This window comes from Rhipicephalus sanguineus, chromosome 1 (genome assembly GCF_013339695.2).
Source record: "Rhipicephalus sanguineus isolate Rsan-2018 chromosome 1, BIME_Rsan_1.4, whole genome shotgun sequence".
Taxonomy (NCBI): domain Eukaryota; kingdom Metazoa; phylum Arthropoda; class Arachnida; order Ixodida; family Ixodidae; genus Rhipicephalus; species Rhipicephalus sanguineus.
The window spans coordinates 203357365-203383237 of record NC_051176.1 but is presented as its reverse complement, the minus strand read 5'-3'; the positions used below and the strand labels follow the sequence as shown (position 1 = coordinate 203383237).

General features: G+C 43.5%; 2 protein-coding genes and 1 long non-coding RNA gene across 3 annotated transcripts in view; 1 reads left to right on the top strand and 2 right to left on the bottom strand.

Annotated features, from left to right (window-relative positions):
• Positions 1-703: 703 nt before the first annotated feature.
• Positions 704-5043, bottom strand: LOC125759719 (uncharacterized). Its single transcript, XR_007417353.1, has 2 exons — positions 4845-5043; positions 704-2954 (listed from the first exon to the last, which is right to left on the bottom strand). It is a non-coding gene; the product is annotated as an uncharacterized LOC125759719 (long non-coding RNA).
• Positions 5044-9960: 4917 nt separating this feature from the next.
• On the bottom strand, positions 9961-15682 carry LOC119405789 (E3 ubiquitin-protein ligase RNF26-like). Its single transcript, XM_037672621.2, has one exon. The coding sequence runs from the start codon at positions 15568-15570 to the stop codon at positions 14545-14547; it is 1026 nt and encodes a 341-aa protein (XP_037528549.1). The 5' UTR covers positions 15571-15682; the 3' UTR covers positions 9961-14544.
• A 146-nt stretch (positions 15683-15828) lies between these two features.
• LOC119405778 (general transcription factor IIH subunit 4) overlaps positions 15829-25873 on the top strand; it is a 60009-nt gene continuing 49964 nt past the window's right edge. Inside the window, exons 1-3 of the mRNA XM_037672614.2 lie at positions 15829-16148; positions 16214-16318; positions 21176-21307. Of these exons, the coding sequence (XP_037528542.1) occupies positions 16030-16148; positions 16214-16318; positions 21176-21307 (356 nt within the window). The 5' untranslated portion in view covers positions 15829-16029. The remainder of the gene's footprint in view (positions 16149-16213; positions 16319-21175; positions 21308-25873) is intronic.

Genomic DNA, 25873 nt, shown 5'->3' with positions numbered 1-25873 from the left:
GATCGTGTCCAGATCATCGGAAATGAATTTTCAGAGCTCGACTGGCTCGATACCACATCTAGCGCAAGTTAACTATCAAAGAGCTCGATACCTATCGAAAGCGCAGAGCATGACACTCATACAAAGCACAATGTTGAATTGGAAGTTGCATCGGAACGTGTATCTTACCAATGACCTCACCTGCTGTGGTGGGCGAGCGGAGTCGAGTACGAATATCCACGTGTGAAAAAGGCACCACACCTTCACGTGTGAGAAAACATACCCTAAACTCGATAGCGAGCGTTAATGTTAACATTACCACGTACAAGAAACTAGCGAAAGAACAATTTACATCGCGCAAACGCTGCAAATTGCAAATAAACAATCCGCCATTGCAGACGATGTCGATGTTGATCGAGCTCTCCTCTGTAATAAAGGATTCGTGCCGTAGCCAGAAAACGTGTGCAAATACCGCTGCAATAATAATAATAATATAATAATAATAATAATAATAATAATAATAATAATAATAATAATAATAATAATAATAATAATAACAACAACAACAATAATCTAAGCATTCATAAAGAAAGAAACAGATCTAAATCGATTCTGACTCTGTCCTCGTGGCTTGAAAGGAAACTGCATTGCATTACTGTAATGAATGTAGTGCAGGAACCGCATGCACAAGTATGCATTATCAACACAGGAAGACACAACCAGGTTAAGCTTTGACAATAAGGCTTTATTAAAATGCTGGTTTGGTTCCTCCATAGCTTTGGGAAATCAATGTCATTTAACACCTCTACAATCAGTAATACAATATCTGAAATGAGAAATCATAAGTGAGAAATGGGCAGGTCAGCACGTTCACCAATCGAACACTTTGCATTCCAGTCAATTATTAATTACAGCAGCAGTTGTGTCAGATAGAGCAGATGAGACATATGAGTGACTTAAATTTTATATTTAGTGGAAACCTCGGTCCAGTGCCAACATCAACACATAGTACTTTTCATATTTGTTGAGGCATGTGGTCATCATTGGCAATAATAATAATAATAATTTCTGGGGTTTTACGTGCCAAAACCATGAGGTAGGTAAAGGCACGCTGTAGTCGAGGGCTCCGGAAATTTTGACCATCTGGTGTTCTTTAACGTGCACTGCCATCGTACGTACCCGGGCTTCTACCATTTCGCCTCCATCGAAATGTGACCGCCGCGGCCGAGATCGATCCATGACTTTTGGCTCGGCACTGTTGTGGCCGCCTCCAGCTTTGCAATGCTTTGCACTATGTGCAATGCCCGACTCGTTTCAGTTACAGTTTCAGGTGGGCTCTGATAGTCGTCATTGTCAGTGCTTGACAATGTGTTAGCAATGACCACACAGTGAATGTGCTTGCACACTTTGAAGTGTATCTGGTGCGCACACACTGCACATTCATTGCATCTCAAGGGACAGCAAGCAGCATCCCCGACTTTTGTCACTGTATAAGAGTGCCCTTTAGTAGACTGAGATGGCACAGTCTACGTGCCGTCTTCGTTTAATTTGGCACAACCTGCCATTTCAGTGCCAGATCTGTGGTACCTTTCAACTGCACTCAACTTCTTGCCCTTTGATCATCTGGATTGCCCTCTTCATCAAAAAATGATATGTCAAGTCCATGAGTGCAGAAATTAGTTTATCAACACGCTTATTCTTTCCTTCCAGCATGCTGTGCTTCATCGTCCTGTGCATGCTCTCAAGGTGCATGTTGGTGTTGATACCTGCCCTCGTCCTAAAGCAGTAGGCCCGCTCTTGAGGTCTAACTGCATAGTTGTCCTTGAAGTACTTCAGAAAATCCCTCAGTTTTTCTTCCTCAGTGTCAAGGAATGATTGAAGATACTTTTCAAATTCTTGCTGGTCAAGGAACTCTAAAAGGAGTCGCACGTTGTGGTACATGTCTGGCCTCAGTTGTTTTTCTACAAACTCATGTATCTTCTTCTGCCAATTCCTATCCACATGCCAGGTGCAGAGAAGTTTCTGCTGAGGGACACCCATAACTGACGACCATGCCTTGTAAAATTGTGAGGCGTCATCAGACATAAATGTCTTAGCAGCCACTTTTTCGTTGATGGCACACTCAAGAGACCTGAAAAAGCTGCCAAGTTTTCCTCATTCATCCTGTTGCAGATGAAATAGGCTATAGGTATACCTTATCCCACTTCATCTAGCACTAGAAGAGTGGTCAGCTCAAACTGTTACCCTGTAGTTCCATGTGTTGAGTCAAGACACACAGTGCCCGTGCCCAATTCTTCTAACAGCTCTTTTTGTGGCTCTGTCATCAAAGCAAGGGCAAAATCTGTTGCACCAAAAGTACCAGTTGGGTCCACTGCACCTTGTGCCTTATACAGACAGACAAGTGTTTCACCTTTGTCTTACATTGCTTTCACCCACATATCTACACTGACAGCATCATTGGTGTGACACTGTTCAGGAGCAGCAATGTGAAACTACCGTTTGATGTTATGCAGAGTTATGCATTCTGCCAAATGTGCTGGCCTCAGCTCACATGCCCCCAACAGATGTTCTTATATTATTCAATATGGTTTTCATGGGCACACCACACTCCAGGTCCTCTGCTACGTTGGTTAACCCCGTTGGCCTTTTCTTTGTCACTCATCCTCAAGTGCTGAATTTCTGCTTTATGGCCATAATGCTTTCTTTGGTACCTTACATTTATGGTGATATCTTCAGGTGCCGGGCTCTGAGTGTTCTCCTTCTTCGTCACAGTAATAAATGAAAGACATATCTTACCGGACTTGCAGGTACCCTGACTTTTTTCTCGACGATTACCATGACCTTCCTTTGGCCTAGCCACTCCTGATCTATTAGAGTAGTAGTGGCTCCTCGTTTCCCCACTGGCCAGCTTTTTGGGAGCCGTGTGAAGAACAAACCAACAGTTCGCCTCTTCTGAGCTTTCCATTCACTGAATTCTGTAATACAAATACAACATAGTATCAGAGAGAGACATTAAACCAACGAAAATAGTTCAAAGGCCTTAGACATAGATTACAGGGGCGTAGCCAGGGGGGGGGGGGGTTCAACCCCCCCCCCCCCGACATTTTTTCAATTTTGCTTGCGTATATAGGCACGCACACATACAAACGCACGCACGAACATACATAAAGTATGGTTGAACCCCCCCCGAAAAAAATTTCTGGCTACGCCCCTGATAGATTAATGTCAAATGTTTTATTTTGCTCCCTCACTCTCTCTGCTTCACAAAATAAATTAAGTCCTTCAGTTACCCTTCATCTCATTCAGTGCACTGATATTCTTTCTGAACAACTTCTGAAGCATAAGTTTTTGACCGAGCTTACGAATGTGTTATCAACGGCAAAAAAGACTGGGTGATAATGTGACATGAGATGAACATGGGTTTTAACAAAAATGGGTCGTACAAATGAAGAAACAAAGTGTACGGCTTAACAGCGGAGGTCATCAAAAGGTATTAAAAAAGGCCTTTAAAAGGTTAAAACTTAAAAAGTAAGAACAATAAAAGTCAACAGGTTTTGCAAAAACACAAAATCTTTGTTCGAGAGCACACGTTTTCCAGAGTTTTGTGTGACCTTGCGGAGACCTTGTTGCACAGACTCAAGAAAACCAGTGATGTGCCTCCAAAAAACAGAGATGGGACAAAAACTGCTGTTATCCCATATGTGCACCAAGTGTCACATAGGATTAAGAAGGCTGCAGGGTGCGCAGGAGTCAGTGTAGTGTTTACCGCCCACAACAAACTTTGGAGGCATGTGCAAGCGTGTAAACGTGAACAGTGAAAAGCCCGACATGCTGCAAGAAGCACACCACGCAGTTTTTGTCTTGCAAATGCGGCATCGTGTATAAGATTCCGCTCTCTTGTGGATGTGTTTACATCGGCCAAACTGGCCAATGTATTAACGATCGCTTGCGTGAACACGCCAACAATTTAAAAGTCTGACGGCAACATGGCCTTACACTGTGCAGCTTGCGGTTGTACCCCCTTTCTTGACCAGGCTGTCATAGCTCGAGAAATATATGATGCATCATGTAACAGCTCGGACCCAGCTGCGTCACTCTCGAAGAAAGAGTCTGCGTTTTTGCAAAACTTTTATTGTTGTTCTCACTTTTTAAGTGTTAACCTTTTCAAGGCCATTTTTAATACCTTTTTACAGCCTCCTTTGTTCAGCCGCATCATTGTTTCTTCATTTGGATGACCCCGCTTTTTGTTAAAACCCATGTTCATCTCATGTCGCATTTATCACACAGCCGTTTTTGCCGCTGATAACGCATTCATGAGCTCGGTCAAAAACTTCTGTATGGTATCAAGGGTTTTTTCGCTTTGTCGCCCTGTTTCCATGGGCACGTTACCGCCTGTAATCTTTAGCGAGAAAAAAAAAGCGTAAGGAAGAAAACAAAATACATTTTTTTTATAGTCTTGTTCTGAAGCACTCGATGTTACCACGTGATGAGTGTAGTGCATTAAATGTTAGTTGGAAGTAGCGCTCTATGTGTCGTTTTCACTGTCCCTGTCTTGTGCGCTCACCTGTTTCAACACATCATGTATCCACCGGACATATTGCTCTGCTTTGTTTTTAGAGGGAAAACAAAAAAGCGACGCAAGCGGCAGTGCGATCGAGCAAATTGTGAAAATTAGTGCCTCTGTGCATACTTGTTTTCTTTTTTTTTTTTCTACGCGACAAGCACATGCGAATTATAACTAGCTGGCACAGTAAATGCACGTGGAAGCGGTCATGTGCTGTACAGCCTCACCACAAAAGATGATAAAAATGCACTGACACTGTCTTTTCCAACAACTATAAACTGAAAACAGGATGGGTACTCACCTTTATCTTTGTGGAACGCCTGCTGCACGTAGTCGGCGGCGAATTTGTGCGCTGCGATGTGATGCTCCACATATTTTTCCAGTGAAGACAGGCCAACGCCACAAACGTCGCATTTCATGGGAGTATTGACTTTTGCGGCTACTTGACGACACCGACGACACTTCGTGACACGTGCGCGGAGACCGCCGGCGGAGGTGAAGATGACACCATAGGCTTCCCAAGCAACGCTTAGCGGCGCTGCTGCTCTTGACAGGCAGCGCCATCTCTGGCAGAAAAAGAGAAACTGGGGCGTGATCAGCGAGCGTTTTCCCTTCTCGCCACCGCGTTGCCGCTCGCCTCCGTGCACGTGCAGAGCTCTCGCGGTGCACTTGCGGCGTCTCACAATGTACCGCGTGCAGTGCGGCTTCAAAAGGATCTTCAAGCTTGACTGGCACTTCCGCAAAGCGAACTTGATAAAATGAGGAAGGCTCGTCAATCACGTTAACGGTGAAGAGCAGACGATCGACGACAACCACGCCCGACTCAAAGCGAAATGCATTTCCCAAGTCGCGATTACACCGTGTAGGACGTATACCTCGAGGTAAGTCTCATTCTGTCATGTTAAAGATGAATAATGGTCCACATGCACTCCGAAATGAAGCCGTACACGCTATCGATGTTCTGCGGCGTGGACTACGAATCATATGATTGTTGTTTTGACATGGCATGCTTACAGTAGCAGCCGTGTACTTTCGTGAACAAACGTTTGCGGCGTGCGAAAAAAAGATTATACGGCCATGGCACTGCTTCCTGAGAAGGTTAGAGTCAAGTCCTCCGTGCCGCTGGAGAATCACCCGCCGATTAAGACGCGAGGCAGCTAGCTGAGCTTCAACCACTGTGAAGCAAGATGAACTGCTCGCCTCGTTTTTTCGGCTCTCGCGTCATGCTTGCAGTCTCTTTTTATGATACCGACTTGACAGGCGTATAAAACCTGTTGCGTGAACGCGGCTAGAAAATCGCACAAAGTCAGAAGGTGGTTAATTCAAGGTTGCAATTGCAAAGCATGTATGAAGTGCCAGTTATATTTAGCGGCTTAAATATATATCACCCCAATAAAGTGACAAAAACAAAGCAAACCTGCAGAACGATGTCAAAGCTTGCTGAAAATGCACAGACGTCCGTTCCGGCGTGATAAAGCAGCCTTCCCGACGCGTGAAATGCAGGCGCCGAACTTCTGACAATGTGCGGAGTTCAGTTGAATTCAACCAACCGCGCAACGCTAACGGTATAACGCGAATGTGAACGTTCAACAACGACGGGTAGGTCTCACGAGCACGGGGAATCAAAACACAAAGTTGCTTCACCAGAACCGTAACTGGACTTTAACAATGCGAGAAGACAGCGAGTAATCATTACTGTAGTCGCTGCGTGCATGCGCCCCGTTACTTACCGATTCAGGTAGTCGGAACGAACGAAAGCGATGAACTCAGACAGCCAAAATAGAAGGCGAGACAGCGCTGTCAGCTATCCACGCTTGCCGCCTTTATTTCTCGTGCGACACGCCCGGGAACCGATACAGTTTAACACGTGAATCGTGTGCCTTGTCTGCACTGTTGTGGCTGGCCACTAAACCGCAATACTTCGGACCACGCTTGCGCTTCCGCGGGGTCGCTTCTGCCATCGTGGAAATGCGCAGCTTCGCACAGCAAGCCTCTCGGTTCAACGTGCCGAGCTGACGGCCCCACAGTTACCCGTACCGAGAGAAGAACGCGAGCGCACGTGCGCTACCGCTACCGTGAAAGGGGCTGAGTCGGCCGCGCGACGGTTCAGAGTTTTCCGACAGAGCCGCAGCGCGGCTGGCGCGGCGCTGTCGTCGCGCCACAAACTTGAGCTTGGCTTCCCTATAGAATAAAGAACCAGTTTAGAGAAGGGAAACTGTAGCCTTGACAACGGTACGAAAGATAAGCAGCGGTAGCGCATGGAACTACCGAAGGCACCCAAGAGATGGCACTGCGTAAACAGGAAGCGGAAAACAAAATTTATTGTTTTTTTAGGTAGAAAAATGCAAATGGCTGCCTTTTTTATTCCGTATGCGTATGCGCATACGCGGGTGCCTCGGTTAGTTTTTTATTCTATCTTTTTTAAACAGAAGTGGACGAAAGAGGCCGGGACTCGCGTAGGGCTACGGAGGTCTCGTTATCTTTCGCCCGCTTGTTTTGAGCGCGTCGATACGCCCAGCAGCACGCCAAAGCGCCCTTCGGAACGCAGTACCTGTGCGTACGAAGGTTACATGGAACCGAAAGGCATACATTGGCAACTGGCACCAATAAGAACAATTCACGAGTGAGTAGAAGGAACGATAATCTTTATTGACAGTCAGCAAGCGGTAAAAGGCCCTTGTTGAGACATCGTGAGCTCGTAAACGACTAGCCTTCGCGGCACTTCAAAGAGACAAAACAAATTAGATGACGTTTGTTGCCCGTTTCCACCGTCAGCTAGCGCTCACAATAACCAACTTGTATTGTAGGACAGGCGTAAAGCATCAGCATTTTTTTTTTGCTACAGTTTCAGTACTTGCTTTCAACGAGTACGCCTGAAGACCCCCGGGTTTGTTGTTATTATACATATTGCGGTCAGGCTGAGAATACCAAGCAGGTTCACGCAAAGAAATCACATTATAGTGGATGCCTTCAGAATGGCAGAAAACATGAGCATTTTAACACGTGATACCGATGAAACAACCAATAATGGGATATATGCAAGGCCTCAAAGAGGTGCAGAAATACAGAGAAGGGAGAAACGATTTTCTATCCCGGTCATTCTCTTATTGTGACATCGCCACTGGAAAGTAGGCTTCATCAACAGTCTGGCCAAGTCGCGCTCATGCCATCGCATAATTCACTCGTTCATTTGAGCCCACCAGACCTTGCAAGTACAAGTGAAATAGCAGCTTTGTCCACACGTGTTAGCATACAACTCAAAAGCGAGAACAGTGAAGTGTGATATGTTTACGAGGTCACAAAGCAGAAATAAAAACGCTGAGCTTGAAAGTACGTGTACCTGCCATTGTCGAGGAATCTGTGGAAACTGACGCCTTCGCTGGTATCGCAGCTCCTGCGGCACCATACAGTAGCACACCGACTGCCCGCCATATTTGCAATATGATTACATCGATGAATTAAAAAACTTTCATGCGTATTTTAGACAACATTAACGATATAATTCGCAAGAAAACGGGGAGCAACAAACCAGCTGCCAACCATCGGACGCTAACTGCGCATATTCTGCGCGTTATCTGCGACACCCGAGACGCAGCGGCGCACTTTTTGCGCTTCGTCACTGGTCACAGCGACGGTCCGCTTGCTCGTTACCGCGCGCCGGCCGTCAGCGGTGAGCGACAAGGCAGAGATGTTTTCAATCACTAAACAACAAAGTTACTCATAATTCAAACATTACTTTCAGTTACACGAGAAAAAGCACTTTTATGCAGGAATTACAGCTGCATTTCTCTTAAATATTGCTTTTATTACGGCGCCTCTGGCGGATTTTTTGGCGTCGCCGAGGGCAGATTTGAACGGAGCCACTATGGTTTGTTTTTTAGCTGCGACGGGGTCGATTTTTTCGCCCCCCTTCGGCGATGGCTGGAACTTGAGACTTTCCGAGGCCTGATGACACTAGGACACTAGGGACGAAATTCATCAAGCACGTGACATACTAGGCACTCCGTGGCGACACGGGGAAAAGTCAAAACTAACTTAGGGAAAGAAAGTCTTCAAGTGACGTCACACGTGAGTGACGTAGCAGTGACGTCATCTATTGTTCGCGAGAGAGCCCTTACTCCGGCGAAACGCATGTCTTGCGAGGTCCACCGATTCAGACAAGCATGTGCAAATGGTGGGCAGCAAGAACTGCGTCGTGTGAAAAAAAATTATATATATATATATATATATATATATATATATATATGTATATATATATATATATATATATATATATATATATATATATATATATATATATATATATATATATATATATATATGTTGTAAAGGCGTTTATTTACGCCGGAATCGACGGCGACGATGCAGACTCTCACGAGCAAGAGCACGAGGGGCGTGCTCTCCGAGAAGAGGCGAAGAGGGCGACCCACTAGAAGGCGCTCAAGAGGACGGCCCATTACAGCGTTCTAATGCTTCTGTACAATATATATATATATGTGTGTGTGTGTGTGTGTGTGTGTGTGTGTGTGTGTGTGTGTGTGTGTGTGTGTGTGTGTGTGTGTGTGTGTGTGCACATGAATCCATACACACACACACATATACAAATTAAATCCCATTCTTTTCCAGCCCAATTTGCATGCAGTGAATGTAAAGTAACTTAGGATACTACATTAAATTAACCAAAAACGAGGCACCATGCTACATCATCATAAATTTGAGAAAGTGCAGTCCCAATGCCCATGTACAGTGCTCACAGAAAGAAATGTCAGTTTTGGGTTTAAAAACGCACCTACTTTTCTTTCCATCCTCTTTTGTTCTTATTACACCGGCGTTATATTGGCTTGTACTCTTAACCTTAGAGTTAACATCACCTTTAATGACTAGATTCGCAGTCACACAACATTGTCATCTCGAGAAATTGCACACTGCAGCTCTTATTCTTGCAGTACTGATGTTGCATTTCATTCTGTGAGCACTGTACGTGTCACTGCTAAGGAAGAGACAGATGAGTGAAGAACCGAAACATGCAGGGAGGTTGGCTCACTTGCAGCAGCTGCCACCAACCCATCAACCAGAATTCCATATCCTCGGCCACATTTAGGGCACAAACCGCGCACATGATGCTGCCTGGCACGGAACCACAGCTTTGTAGTTGCTGACTCCCAGTGAAATGGTACTGATTAGATCTTGTGGCCTAAGCAGCGCAGCCAGCAGAATGGCATTCTGATCATGCTAATCGTAGCAGTCAAGTAAGATTTATGAGCAGTCACCTCCAATAACAGAAAGGCTGCTGGTGGCTTTGTCAAGGAAGCAAACTGCTGAAGATGCACTATAAAGAAGCACTGTATTTGCTGCAGTTATTACTGAAAACTTTAGTGCATGATTCTGCAGGAAGAATGCATGTAGAAAGTGGGACTCATTCTGTCCAGACAGACTTTATTGAAGCATATGCATTCCTGCGTAGCCAATATGTACATTCCAGTAAAATGGCAGTGGTTTTAAATGCAACTTGGACTTTGTACAACAATGTAATGCATCTATGATCATAGCAGGGAACACATGTCGCTCAAAGATAGTCATCATGCTTCATTTGCTTAAAGGGACCGACAACTAACATTTAAATGGTATGTACTATTTAAATGTAATGGAATGCTTACTATCCTGACGTCTCAAGTCTCATTATGGTAGCAAAATGCCTTCTTTTCATTTTCTTCAGTGGGTGGCATTTTTTCAACTTAGTCCACTGCTGTGGTACAGTGGTTATGGCGCTCAGCTGCTGACCCGAAGGTCGCGGGTTCGATCCAGGCCGTGGCTGTCGCATTTCTATGGAGGCAAAATGGTTGAGGCCCGTGTACTGTGCGATGTAATTGCACGTGACAGAATACAAGATGGTCGAAGTTTCCGGAGCCCTCCACTACGGTATGCCTCATAATCATAATGCTGTTTTGGCACGCGAAACTCCACAAATTAATATAATTCTTTCAAATTACTATTACGATCCCTCCTAACCAGATGGGGTATTATCAATTGTACAGTGGAATGAAAAAGAAGCTCCCAGGAGCATGTGAAACATTAAGAAACATTTCCTTTTTAAAGACAGTCCTGTTGTAACTATGCCTCCAAGTCTGTTAGAAACTTCTGACACATGCTCTTGGTGCTTCCTCTTGAACCATCTTTTACAATCCTCTCATTCTCGTCATCAAGCCATATTTTTACCAGTAATGTTGTTCTGGCAGCACTGACACCCCTTCATTGAGCAAATTATTGGCATTTTGTATCTTACTGGGACATCACAGCAGGTTAGAAGAATTAGCTAACACACACACAAATACAAAACTGATTCCGTGCACCGCCATGCAGCGAGAAACCATGCTGTGCTAGTCTCTGCCACTACAGCAGTGTCATGTGTAAAATTGTAATGTCACAAATACATATCAAATGTTGCTGCAATACAACACTACACCAAATGCACGGCAAACAAAAGTTGGCATGTCTTTTAAGCGGTCCTAAATCTCTTTTCTAAGTAATCATCGAATGGCCTCAGTATTGGAGTTTATTGCCTCTCCCCCCCACCATGAATTGATCACTGCAAAAATTTTTCGAATCCGTCAAGAACGATTGGAGTTGCAGGGATTTGTCACACGTTTGAAGCGCTTTCTCTCTTTTTCTGTCCCGACGAGCGCAATGGAAGCCACACAGCAGCGGATAACAAAGGGAGAAAGAAGCTACATCAGCACACATCCTGACCTTGATCAGGATTCAGGCATTATGAAACGCGATCACATGGCCGATTGCTTTACGTCAGCAATCGGCCAATAGCAGCAATCTGCTTTATGACTCCATACAGCAGCCAACGGCAGTTGCAAAGCAAGTGAGGACGGGCCTCTGTATGATGAGAGGGCACTTGAGAAAGTGGCAACTTCGTGCTCCGCTTGTGAACTCTTCTTGCCATGCACGACTGCAGGATTTGGCTGAGGTGTTCATAACAGCATCTGCTTTCCCCTGCGTATGTTTTCACCAAGCACAAAAGGTGGTTCAGGACCACTTTAAAACAAAATGTACAGTGAATTTTTGGCAGCTAATTTGTACAAATCAATTTGTGTTCATGAGAGAGGCTCCACTTCTTCATAAGCTTCACAGTAGTGTTGTGACAACGCGGTCATACGTGACCGTGTCCATTTCAAATGATAACCATCCTGTCCGATACTAAAGGTAGCTTCCACATGACATCATAGATGCACCTTTTCATCGTGCTTGTATCCAAACACAAACATAGTGGCCATGATGTCAGTGGGCTATATTATCATAAGCACACCGTTTTATTTTTTTGAAGGTGACCAGTTTTCACTGAATTATCACTTATGGGTTTTGTAATTTGATGCAGGATATGCCTGTCGTGCTGTCATGCTTTTTGTTTGCGCAGCTGCTTAACATGCTAGCACCTATAGTAATCAAACATGGCGACCACGATGACATCAGTGAAAACTATCTCCACATTTTTCATTATAATCTTGTGAAACAATTTGATCAGTTGTCAGTCCCTTTCTAACACACAGTAAATAAATCACGCACAATAATACTCTGCTTGCTTTGAAATAAACATTTGTATGCACTTAATTTTCATGCTCTCAATCCCACAAAGATAAAAAAAAGACACAATGCAATGAAGAGTTACAGCCACAAGCTCATTGCAGTAAACACTAGCAGCAGATATCCAAACCAGTGCAAGAACTATTTGCTAACCAAGCTATTTCCATTGGCTATACAGACAACTGATGCAATGCAGCATTTCATTTTTCGCAATATTTAAGTGAACCATCTTGGGTAGCAGAGTAAGTATGCAGTGCATACTTCCATGATGATTCACCAGAATTAATCAACAAAGCTAAGCCATACTAGTAAAGCTACTGACACTTGTACAACGTGTCCCAGCTAGCTCGGGCCGAAGTAAATTAAGAAAAGGACAACGAGATACAGAGATGCAACCAGTGGTGTTTTCTTATTGGTCACCTCTCACATCATAATTAAACTTTCAATTATCAAAGTTTAGTTAATTATCAAAAATAATTGCCTAAGCAATTTTTTTAATAAGTTACAAAATTTTTTCCTTATGAATGTTTTCACATCTCACTCTGCATTGCATTTCAAAACATCATGCTAAAAATTTCTAGCTCACAACACTCCGGTTTCCTGCGATTCGAATTTGCAGCCAAAAATGCAAAAAAGAAAAGAGGAAAAGTGTGCATGTGTGACAGCAGCATACGCTTTTTCTTGCAAAAAATTTGAAACACAGAAAATCTAACAAAGAATGATGTTGCAAGCCTGAAATTTTTTTAACATGATGTTTTCAAATGCGATGCAGAATGTAATGTTGAAACTTTTTCATTTATGTAAGTGATCAATTACTTATGCAATTAACCTTTATTTGTTAACCAAGCAGTGACAACCAAAAAATTTACCATTATGCACAAGGCGACTACTAACAAAACGCCAGTGGTCACATCTTCATCTCTTGTTTTCTTTTTAACGAGGTAGTGTTAAAGTGCTCGTTTCGCTGAAATTTCTGTGTCGTCGGGTGTGAGCAAAAAATGCAAATAATAAAAGTCATGTCGCCAAGCCAGAATCGAACCCAGCTTTTGCATGGCTCTACTTCCACACAGAAGCGTGGAAGCAGAGCCATGTCAGCACTTGAAACTGTTGGGGAAAAAAACCTTATGCAGGTGTCATGTAGTGCAAAGAGCACACTACATGACATGTTAATACAGTAAAATTGTGCGGCACAAGCATAAAATTGCACCAGACATCACACCATGTGAATTGCACGAGTGGGTATTTTAAAGGCCCATCAGTTACAGTGTTCAGGCATAATTGATCATCATCAGCAACAACAGCAACAAAGTGTGCAGATGAGTAAATGCACATAATGCTTTACGAACACGTAGTGGGTACTTCCCTAATTTACAAAATGATTTATGGTGTAGTAGGTACTTTGCAAGTGTACTTGCAATAAGCATTCTAGGATATTGTGGCAGAACAGCGCAGAAAACAGGACGAAGAGCACACAGGAAACAGCACCGTGTCATGCGTGTTCTTCGTCCCATTTTCTGCGCTGTTCTGCCACAATATTCATGAACCAACTAGCCCACCTAAGAACCCTCGTGCATTCTAGGATAGTTTAAAACAGCAAAAAGTTCCTTTCCTCACTACACAGTTGAGGTGACCACCAAGAAGCAAAGCCTAGCTAGTGAATGAGAAGGCGATGCGAATGGGGCCTGATTACGCTATCGAGTTCTACTCTTAAAGCAAAGGTAAAGCGACCTCAAAGTTTTTTTTAGTTAGCTTAGCCTGAGTTACGCAAGACATGCTAGTTTGTTCACGTTACTCATGGACAAACCAATTAACAAGTTTCATTCAGTAATAGTTAGTTGGTTAAATTGAGTTCAGTGGTGAAAAAGCGCTCATTCAGTTCTGGGGTTACTTTCTTGGCTGGAGTATAGGCTCTAACAATTGGGTTCTCCTTTATCTAATGACACAGAGGCCCACTAGCTGTGCATTTCACACACTGTTACATAAGATAAATAAAAAAAAATAATTACAGCTAGAATACTGCCATGATAGTCAAACATGATTATGTTCATTTGGCTATTTACATTGTGGTGTGTCACTGTGTACACCTGTGAGCAAATGTATACAAACTACGGGAGCGCATGCTTAAATTGTGATCTAGTAGCGAGCTGTTTGCTGTCGACAGCATTGCTCTAGTGAATATGTGGCCAGAGCAATGCTCTCGACAGGTGACAGCTCGCGCACGCGCATGGAAATTTTGCCACACTCTCCCCTGGTTCATATACTTTTGCTCAAGGCTGTACATATTCTGAAACCTTGATACGTGCACACAAAAGACAAACTGAATTGAAGACGTGATACAGGGGAAGAAAGAAAAATTTTGTTTCCTGGAACTTCTTGTACTTGCACGGATATGAGTCAGTTCTTAAACATGTTCAGGCATACACAGGAATTGCTTCATAGATAGTATGCCGACACATTGGACACGTCTGATGCTGTTGCTGAAACAGTGTTCCAAGGCATTGGGTACACAGGGCGAAATGACGACAAGGCAGAAGAATAACAGAACGTGCCTCGTTTAGACAGACCACACAGAGCTGTTTCTCGCGTTCTTGTTCAAGCTCTTGCTCAAGGCGATTCAATCTGTCCCTGCGTAGTGAAGTGCTTCGTCTCAACGTCATCGTGAATGGAGGAGACGGTGGGCTTCCCCTCGGTCCACTGGGCTGCCGCCGCCGCTGCGGCCTCCGAGATGTGATGGCGTTGACAAGGCGCAAGAGACGTCTCCACACGGTTTGATGAGCTCTTGCACGAACAGCAATCTTCAAGATGATCGCAGTCAGCAGCAGGATTACTAGTCCAGTGTACACGTCTTCCGGCTGACCGAAGAGAAACTGTGACAGCACACAAGCCGTAGTGACGATTGCGCTCACAACGGAGCCAACTGCCACTGTAACGCAGGTCAAAATTGACCTTACGATCACAGATACACCGTAGAGCGCATAACGCCCAAATAGGAATGCTGTGTACGGTAGCATCTGCAACAACAGTACTGCTGAATTCAACAGAAGCGCCAGGAAGCCATAGCACGAGGACACAACTGCGTATGCTGCTGAGGCCACTCCATAGTATCCGTTCGCGAAGCTCGTCTTCAGAAAGGCCGCCAAACGAAGCAAGGCAGCGAAAGTCTTGACAACGCAATCTGCACTGCCATGGACAAGGGCATCGGTTACGTTTACGATGAAACCGACAAAAGAGACGATGTCCTGACAAAAGAAGGTGAGCTCTGTGTAAGCTTGGCACAAGCATTTCACAAGATAACGAAGCACAGTCGTTGCATAAAAGCAGACACCGATGATAATGCTTCCAAGAAATTCGTTGACTCGCAGAAGAAAGTACACAGCAGCAATGCAGCCATCGGTCAAATTGCTGAATGTCCACAGGACGGTCGCTATTACGTTCATAGCAGCCTATTCAGGAATAATTAATAAAGCACAGCAGTGGTTAAAACATCGAGGCCATCGAAACTAGAGCGTTCGAAAATCAACCACCACCTTCTCAAATATTGTCGCTTTCGATGACGCTGTCCACAGCAGCGAAGGTAGCGAAGGCTCGCGCGAGTCGCGAGATGCTGCCGCCGTATCCACATGCGCGGAAAAGCCAAGTCGAGCCAGTGTCCACTGTGACTGTTGTACGTATAGCCACCCTAGTACCATACTAGTACGTACGAGCGTTGGTCCACTGTTGTATGTGTGCAGTGGCGGCAGTGGCGGGTCGGCCGGCAATGTCGCCGTTCACTTCTCTAAAACGTGCTTACGCAAGTGGCTGAGAACAAGCCCTATCGATTTCGGTCGCCGGTGATGCATTACGTGCAATTATGCACAGATTGAGCTGACCACTGCACCTTCTAGGGCGTGATCGCGATGAGTTTAATCTCAGCCGGCTTGAAGTGCAGAGACTTGCACGCGTACCTGAAAACGCTTTCACCGGCTACACTGGACAACCTCTACACTCATCCAGCGACTTGTTTGGCTGTCTTCCGGTACAGTGTCTATAGCGATATTTACATGTTAACAGATTTGCTCTAATTACATACTCCCGTTTCAGAGAGCTGCCAATCATATCACGTCATTATATCATGCGATTGCTGTTCGTTGAACAGCCTGTTCCCCAGGCTGTGGTGTCATCCTGGAATGAACAAAAATACGTCAAGTGAGTATCACATGCATGACGTGCGTTGTAATAAGTCAGTGCTTATTGTTTAAGTTCAGTGACGTCGCACAAGAGTAAATGACTCGAGAGACCGCTAAAGATTTCCCGCCTTGCATGAATGAAAGCTTTGGTGGTGCTGAGTGCACAACAAAATGGTCCATGTTGTCATAACGAATACTCATTTGCTGTTATATCAGCATGCTCAATCAGCCGCGCTTACGGAATATTATATATGTATATATACAGTGGGGGTGTGCAAATAGTTAATTTTAGAATCGATTACGAATCAAATTCTCTTCGCATAGTTTTCGAATAGTGAGACAACCATTTTCAAGACAGCCCTAGAGTTCCACATTTTAATTGAAACAAAAGGGTTCACAAACATTAACCAACGAAAATACCACAATTTGTGTAAACTGAGGACAAGTCCGTGTACAGCAGCGACTAGATAGAGCCTTTGAGATACTTTGTAACTGTATGTTGAAATACAGCAGTGACCACGGTATTCAAGTTTTAAGTGAAAACGCCATCATCTGGTAGTCAATATAGCTTTGATAGTCGTGTAAAAGCTTGGGCTGCATGCGTCATGCTAGTTCAATTATTAAAACAATGGAAATGACCCCTCGCTATTCCAACGTTTCGTTCTGCTGAGGCCTTCCCACCACTGGTGCTTATTTGAAAAATATTCGGTATTTCATATATGCACTATTTGATCCGTTATTCGAAATTTTCTAATATTTGCACGCCCCTAGTATATAGCAAGTAGGAGGTGCCCGTTGGTACCAGCAACAAGGGAAAGGTTTACTTTGTGATTATTTCGACCGGTTTTCATCAGGGTTTTTGTGAACCTCAGTTTCTTGCCTTTAAACAATGGCTCCGGCCTTTTTAATTCTGGCAAAGCCCCAATGCGAGGCGAATGTTAAGTTATATGCTCGTATGTAATGACTGGTGGCAGTTTCGACTTTGAAGCGCTCTTTGCGGCCCCTTGACATACCCGACCTGCTCGTAAGCAACTACGATCACGTGACCGCACATACCAGTGACGTCACTGGCCACGTTCAGCCATGTCGTCAGCGCTGCTATTTCGTCTGCCATGTCGAGCGCTTTGAGTGTTTGTTTCTTCAATCATCAAACCACAGTTCCTATTTGGTGTGGTGACTGGCGAAGGAGTTGGGAAGAGTATGAATGTCAGTTAAAAAGCTTGATTCACTGTGCGAATCTTGCTGGCGGCTGTGATTTTGTTCTCGTCGTTTCCATTGTTCAACTGAGGTATTGATTTTCGTGAGTCTTGGAGCTCCTGCAGTATTCGATGTGCAAAACCATTTTCGCTTCAGTACTTTATAAAGCAACATGTCAACAAGTAACAATGAAAGAAGCAACAGCAAGCACAACATTGGCACGGCTTTTGGTTTGGACACAAGGGCCACAAACATATAGCAGCAAACTGTCGTGAAGTTGCAGTTCACGGCAGTTTTCTGCTATATTGCTTTTTGAACGAAGAAACAGCACTAGAACAAGGACGAAGACGAGAGGAGACAAACACAGCGCTTGTTGTAGCGCTGTTTCTTCGTTCAAAAAGCAGTATGTACAAACCAGCCCATTTCAAGACGTTAATACTGCTATATGTTTGCTTGTTTTCATGCACTAGTTACAACAATGTGTAACGTGTAAGTGGCGAGATGTAACGCTTTGTTGACTTGTATTTAGATCTGGCAACATTGTCTTTTAAAGGTATGCAAATCTCATGTACGTACAGGGCACACGTCTGTATTATATCAGTGGGATGCAGAACAGCATTAATCACATATGTCAATGAGGATGCTGTCGCATGATGGAGAGAGCCGAAGCACTTATGTGTCCTCTATGCAGTCAATCTCGGCAGTAGAGAACTTTAGTTTGTCCATAGACTTCCTAACGTTTGCGGATACACGATTACAGGAGCCATTGATGGCAGCAGTGGAGCCAGTATCAACGTCTTGTGGTGTTTTGTCCACTTACAATAAATTTTAATTTTTAATTTTTTTTAGTCGCGTCAGTGTTCTTTTCGAAAGAAAATAATGAGAGTACAGTGAGTTGATGATAATCTTGCTGTTAGTGCTTTACACAGAGTCAGTAATGCAAGTAAGTCGCTGGATTGTTTGCTATGTGGCCTCTAGTTAGGCTCGCCATCGTCAGGTGTCACTAGCAGCGTTGTCCATTACATACATGTCTCTAGTAACCCTACCAAACCTTGTGACTTACGCTGTTTACAAGCAGACCCGCGTCATGACTACATTGCTAGGTGTTTCACTTTCCGATTCAGTGCTTGTATTAACTTCAATTAAAATATGTTTTAGGCTTCATTTATTGCTGATATTGTACAGAAGACCCTTATATAATATATATATACGTAGATTATGAAGAGTCTGTTCGGTTGCTGTAAAATAAATAGGAAAAAGGTATACACTTCTAAAAAACTCTTTATGTGTCGATTCGGTCTGAGAGAGATCAGTCTCCGATCGAAATGTCGACAAATAAAGTTTTTTAGAAGCGTATACCTTTTTCTTGTGTGTGTGTGTGTGTGTGTGTGTGTGTGTGTGTGTGTGTGTGTGTGTGTGTGTGTGTGTGTGTGTGTGTGTGTGTGTGTGTGTGTGTGTGTGTGTGTGTGTGTGTGTGTGTGTGTGTGTGTGTGTGTGTGTGTGTGTGTGTGTGTGTGTGTGTGTGTGTGTGTGTGTGTGTGGTGTGTGTGTGTGTGTGTGTGTGTGTGTGTGTGTGTGTGTGTGTGTGTGTGTGTGTGTGTGTGTGTGTGTGTGTGTGTGTGTGTGTGTGTGTGTGTGTGTGTGTGTGTGTGTGTGTGTGTGTGTGTGTGGACGAAGTGAAGTTACTTAATCCTTTGATGGCTTTACGGCCATCTCTGTATTATACCTGCTAACCCTCCCGATTTGCCCAGGAGACTCCTGATTTCTGAACAGTCCACCCGATTGTATGGGCACTACCATAAATCTCCTGATAAGCAGCCCTAACCCCACCTGAAATGAAAATAACAAAGGACAACGGTTCTAAAAGTTTTCTAGCTTTGGAAGGGAGGGGAGGCTGCCATGTTTCTGTGTGGCCTTGGTTATTTATGTTTTGGCACGTTATCTTAATCTCGACCAGGAACTCACGATAACATCACACTGCAGCACATGCAAAGTTAGCTTCACCATCGTACAACATTATGCGGTGAAGCTTGTTAAAGGGGTCATGAATCACTTTTCCAAGTAATGATCCAGTGACCTCAGTATCGGAGTTTACTGCCTCCCGAATCGATTGCCGCAAAAATTTCTCGAATCCGTAAAGAATTAGCGGAGTTACGAGGTTTGGGCGCACGCTCTCAGCGCTTTCTCTCTTTTCTCATGCCGACGAGCGCACTGGAAGCTACACGGGGAGGGATGCACGGGGGAAAGAAGTTACGTCAGCGCGCGTCATGAAATGCGATCGCTCTCCCGCTGTGATTCGCGTGCGCGAGCGCGGCTACCGTGTACAGTTAGCAGACTGAGGAGTGCTGCGCCGGCAAGTGGCGGCACCCCGTGGCAAGGAGCGCATTTGATCCGAACGCCGCTCTCGATTTACGTCGGCTATCCGCCAATGAGGATGCTATGTCTTTTCCGACGCGGCGATGCAGATCGCGACGTCAATCGGCAGACGCCCCGCCCACCGACAAGAGTGAGAACCGGCCTCTGTTTGAAAAGAGGGCGGCTGCGAAAACAGCAACTTCGCGTTCCGCTTGTAGCCTTTACGCGGCACGCACGACTGCAATATTTGGCTGAGCAGTTCATAGCCGTGTCAGCTTTCCGCAGGATGTGTTTTTTCAACAAGCCCAAGGGGTGCTTCATGACCTTTTTAAGTGTTGGATGGGGCTACCACATTTTGCGGGTCATAGCACATTTTGCCCTGCATGCGTGTGTGGTTAATTACTCGCACGCAGTATAATTACAAGTACCGGTATGATTGTTGGCATCTTAAAGCCTTACTACAGTCGTACAGAGCTGTGTATAGCCCCGAGAAGCAAGAAATAAAAACGTGTGCTTTTTTTTTTTCATTGCGTCCCCCGCTCCCCGCTTTAGTTTTGCGAATCTCCCGATTTTCGAGGTCCATGGTTGGCGGGCATGAGATTATTCCTCAGAATTCTTTGCAATTGCCATGTGCAAACAATCATTGTGAGACATTTTAAAGCATGTGCTTTTAATTTTTTGTTTTTCTAGACTATGGTAGTACTTGAATTTATAATGCTTGTGTGTGTGTATATATATACAGCATACAGACACAGGCAGCTTCACGCCTTTGGGTGAAGCTGCCTTTCTTGCATTTATTTCTTGCTCTGCCCCTAATTGTAAATTCATATGCTTGTTCTGTAAATTATTTCAATTTATTGCCAGTCACAGACACCACCTTTTCTTTTTCTGGCAGTTTCTGGCAGCCCTGTTATTACCTAAAGTAAACGGTGCAGACCTATGCACTCCTGGTTCTGTGTAGCTTGGTTTGGTGTCTAAACACGGTTACTTTTTATGTGGCAATCTAAAAGTTTACAGATTAACATAACGACAACACAAGCAGCTGTCTGAGTGATCAATCAGGTGCCTGGCAATGGCCGACATGGTTGCAGAAGTGATTGGAAGTGACGTACTACATGAAAACTACTGCATTGTCATGTTCTTATGTTGTATACTTCATTCTGCACCACTACCAAATTCCTCTAACCCTCGTCTAGCAATAAGCATGTGATTGCCTATGTCATGATGTAATTCAATGTGTTTCTTTTTTATTTATAATTTTAAGTATTCAAATCTTTAAATTATAATTGATTTTGTCATTCATTCTTATTTTACTTTCGTACAGAGACCATTTGGAAGCACTTGAGGCACTCACTGCACTGCACATTTGGACAGATGCCAGCCTTCCTGGTGGGCTTCCAGGCTGGTCACTAAGTGCAGTGTTCAGGAAGAACATTCAGATAGCACTTCTTGGAGGGTAAGCACTGTTAGGAGCCTTTGGAAGTTTGCACATCTGTTGTTGCATGTCTTTAAAACCTGCATGGATATTTACAGTTTCATTGTGTGTTGTTATAGTTATTACTCTGCCCAAATGTGTGTTTTATTGAAATAAGGTGCACATTTAGAGATAGTTAGAACTGCTGAGGTTGTACTCTGCAAATTTCTCTATTGCCTGATTGCTGACATGGCTGTGATGCAATATAGAATAAGCCTTCCTAAAACCAGCCTCCTGTATTGTGGGTTGGCTGAAACCAAGTGTTGTGCTCAGCCCATTGGAAATCACCACAAATATTTTGTACGTAACCAAAATTCAGCTAATATTCTTTGTTGTCTTCCTTCCTGTAAATTGATATAATGTTGGGGTTCTTCCAGTTCCTTGATACATTTGAAGTCATAAATATGGACACTAAAGAGAAACAATGAATAGGTTTAGGTTGATAAATTGTACTTTAAGAACTCTAATACCGTTAATTTCACCATCATAGGTTTATTAATAGAGGAGAAAATCAAGTTCAAAGTTTCATTTTTAAATTTTGCGCCGGAATCTCTGTGCGTTAGGTCACGGATTTCAAAGTGTATTTGTCGTATTTTGACGCCATTGGCTCTACAGAATTTCCTCAAACTTCGTATGTTAAGTCTCTGGCCGCCTCAGAGGACAATGTACTTCATTTTTACCAATGAGGAACTACGTAGGCCCTAGTAGGCACAGTCAAAATATGTGACGTCATGGCGAATGGTGCGGAAACTTCTAGGTGGCATCGCCACCCACATTTTCTTTTTTGCGCGTTTTCTCGCTTGCTAAGCATTTTCTCGCAGCAAGTGTGGTGTTTTTGGTATTGTTAAAGAGTAGTTTACTAATACAAGAAAAATCGGTTTGCTCTTTAGTGTCCCTTTAAAGGCATAGGGCCCAATACTTCCCATGCATTTTTGACCATCTTGAGGAACTGTTTTTGCAGTAAATAAAAAGACATCCACTTAATGAAAAGATTTTCTCCCAAATTCTGCACTCTTAAAATGCAGCCTTTGTCCGTAAAGTTTCGAGACTGATTTATTTTCTTCTCTAGAATTGATTCCCGAAAACAAATCTTGGTACGTATGTGCAGTGCCATCTTTTCGGGCTAACCTGAGCTATTTATGTTAATTGCTGTGGCAGCCGCTAGATGGCACTACATGTAGAGAAATACATTGTCACTAGTCGTCGGCGCATTCTACTGTGAGTGAATGTGGAGAGATGTACGTCCACCTCGAACAGTGTGTAAACATAAAATTCTGTGTGAAGCTTAGCAAGACAGCCGCACAGACGTATGAGCTCCTTCGAGACAACGTGGCTCGGGTCAGGGGGATCATACAGCAAGAAGCGCCATTACAGTCCGCATCTTATCGGACGCTCTCGACATTAGTGAGACAACATGCCACCAAATCTTGTGTGAGAACTTGGGGAAACGAAAGCTGAAGGCCAGACTTGTGCCGCATTCCCTCATGCAGGACCAGAAGGACACGGGGGCATCAATGAGTGCTGATTTGCTCTCCGAGGCAAAGAAGGATGCTGCATTTGTCGACAGCCTCATTGCTGCAGATGAAACATGCTGTTTTTGATACGATCCTCAAACAAAGAGGCAGAGTGGCAAATGGAGGTCCACAATCTGTCTGGCGTCGAGAAAGGTGCGGCACAGAAGACCATAACAAAGACGATGCTGATAGTTTTTTTTTGATGCCAGAGGTGTCATACAGCACGAGTTCGTCCCACAAGGGCAGATGGTGAATCAGGAGCTTTATATCCGTGTGCTCCAACACATGCGTGATACACTGCGACGCCGTCACCCTGACTTATGGGCACCTGGACAATGGAGGCCTCTGCACGATAACGCAAAGCCACACACTGCTCTCAGCGTGACAAAAGTTCTCGCCAAGCACAGCATTACTGTACTTCCCCTTCCGCCATACTTGCCTGACCTCTCCCCATGCGATTTTTTTCTGTTTCCTCGTGTGAAGAGAGCCCTAAAAGGTCGCCGAATGGGGAGCGTGGAGGCCATTCAAGACGCCACGACAAAGGAGCTGACAGCCCTGCCAAAAGAAGTGTTTTCCAACTGCTTCCAAGACCTCAAGAAGCGTTGGAAGCTGTGTATAGACTGCAAGGGAGACTATTTCGAAGGGGTGCTGCATAAATGATTTCAATGTTAAACACATTTTTTTTTTAATTGACTCAGTCTCTGAACTTTACGGACAAAGGTTGTACATCAGACTTATTAAAATCTGACTAAAATTACTATTTTTTAGTGGAATTGTTCCCACTACTAGTACCTAAATTTTGGCTTCATTTTCATAGTATTTCAAAATTTGTTACACAAGACCTGTTGAGTGAATATTTTCAGTTATGACACAGTGGTTGTGTATGCTTATACAGATGACAGGGGAAAAAAGTCAATGGGTTATCTTGGGAAGGCATAGGAATTAATGGTACATATGAAATAAAAAAAAAATGGTTTTGAGATAATAGATTTTAAAGTAAAAAAACAGCTGAAGAGCATTCTTTGCCATAAGCACTGTTCAAGTTACTTCTTTTGTAGCCACCAGTTTGGTAATCATTGTCGAAGTCATTTTGTTCGTTTTTCAGCCTGTCATCTTGCTTGCCATACCTCTTTTGTGATCTGTCGTGTAGCTCTATATTTGTCTATTGTGGTGAACTTCTTTCAGCAAATTCACCATCTTGCAGCCCAGCATCAATCCTAATGACATCAAAATGTTGTCATGTGTGATACTCTTAGACTGTGAAGCCCAAAAAAGACTTTTTTTGGTGCTTGTTCCCAAACAGTGTAATTGAACAACTCGCTTGCATTTTGAAAAAAAAACGAGCAGCGTGTTTGGACCCTTTGGACCGCCCTTACTTTTGAAAAATCAGCTATGCAGTACACTCAAACCTCATTATAACAAAGTCTCATCTGCCACGAAAATAACTTCGTTATATCCGAAAATTCGTTATAAACGTTTATTTTTAACACTGTAGCTATGACAAGGCTATTCTTCATTTACTTCGTTATAACCGATAATTCGTTATATCCGTGTTCGTTATAACGAGGTTTGAGTGTAGTTGCCAGGCAATTTCTTATAGTATGTAGCTCATTCTAGACAAGCATATTGGTTTTTGGATTGGAAGTTTTTGTTAGAAAAATTAACGGTAAGCATGGTGCGCATTCGTAAAGGGGGCAGATTTACTTACTACATGCTTTTGAAAAAACAGTTTTTATACAGAAATAAGCTTTCCTGAGAGAGGCACAAATATGGAAAATATGTACTAAGCACTTCCCAAATTGCAAAGAAAACAAAATAATAAAAAAATTGCCTTACCCTGTGCCCTTAGGCCAAGTGGAAAGTGCGAATCTTTTTTTTTTTTTTTTCAAAATTAAATCTTTTGGTTTTTGGTTATGTTAAATGCGCAATTTATCGTCCATCATTTTCCTGCATAAAGTTTCTTTCAAAAGATTCGAGCAAAAATGTTAGACCACCCATACTCTATGAAACCGAGCTGAAAGTGCCAGTTTTCTGTGCATCATAAGATTAGCTTGAATACGTAGTATTTTGTTGGTTATTTAATGATTATAACAAGTGCGAACATGTAATAAGGCTTTAACAGCATTGTCAACACATGATTTTTTATCTTGAATGTCATAAACTTCTCACCAGGTGGATCCGCAACGACGCACATGTGTTGTTTATGCTCAGGGACACCTGTGAGCCTGCCAATCATCAAATTTGCTTTGTATCATGCTGTGTGCCATTTCAATAATGGCAACAGAGGCGCTGTAGAAGAACTTGAACAATAAAGAGCCTCACGCAGACCTAAGTTCAACATGCGCTAAGTTAAACATGTTCAACAGAGGCACACTTGATATCTTGAAGCAATTTGGCATCGAGCCTGACCTCTACACTGCAAAAGCTAGCCTCACAAATGATTGGCACCGCATCGTGAAAGCATCCCGTCACAGCACTGATGTTGCAAAGCGAACTAGAAAAAAAATTGGCGACGTGGTGCTCGAGCAAAGGCAGACAAAAATAAGGTCCAGGAAGGAACTAGCTACAAATATGGCAGATTTTAGCACTCCTGCTTACCTTGTGTAAGCACTGCACCTGTTTCAAATCTTTTTTTGTTGATTTTCTCAGACTTATATTTTATGTCCCTTCAAAAAATTAGGTTTTTTGATCTATGGAATTTGAGTTAGGATTGTTCGTGTAAGACCTACTTTTAATGATATTTTTAATTACGAAAAATTAACAAAAAATACGACTTGCTTTATAGCTTAACAAAATATCTAGGGCCTGTCCTGTGCATCTGTGTTCCTGCGTAGTCCTGTTTGATTTCGTGCTATCCACTTTTGAAGATTGTTTTATAGTGCTCACATGTGCCTAAAAGGTGTGCTTAATAATGTGGACTAATAATCTTTAGTGCTTATTGCTTTTTAAAAAAATTTTCCGAACACTTGGCCTCATACCTCAAGGCATTGCATGTATAGATGGTCGTAAGCTTTCTAAATATAATATCCTGTTC

Coding starts and splice junctions, on each gene's coding strand:
- LOC119405789 (XM_037672621.2), bottom strand. CDS start 15,570: ATGAACGTAATAGCGACCGTCCTGTGGACATTCAGCAATTTGACCGAT.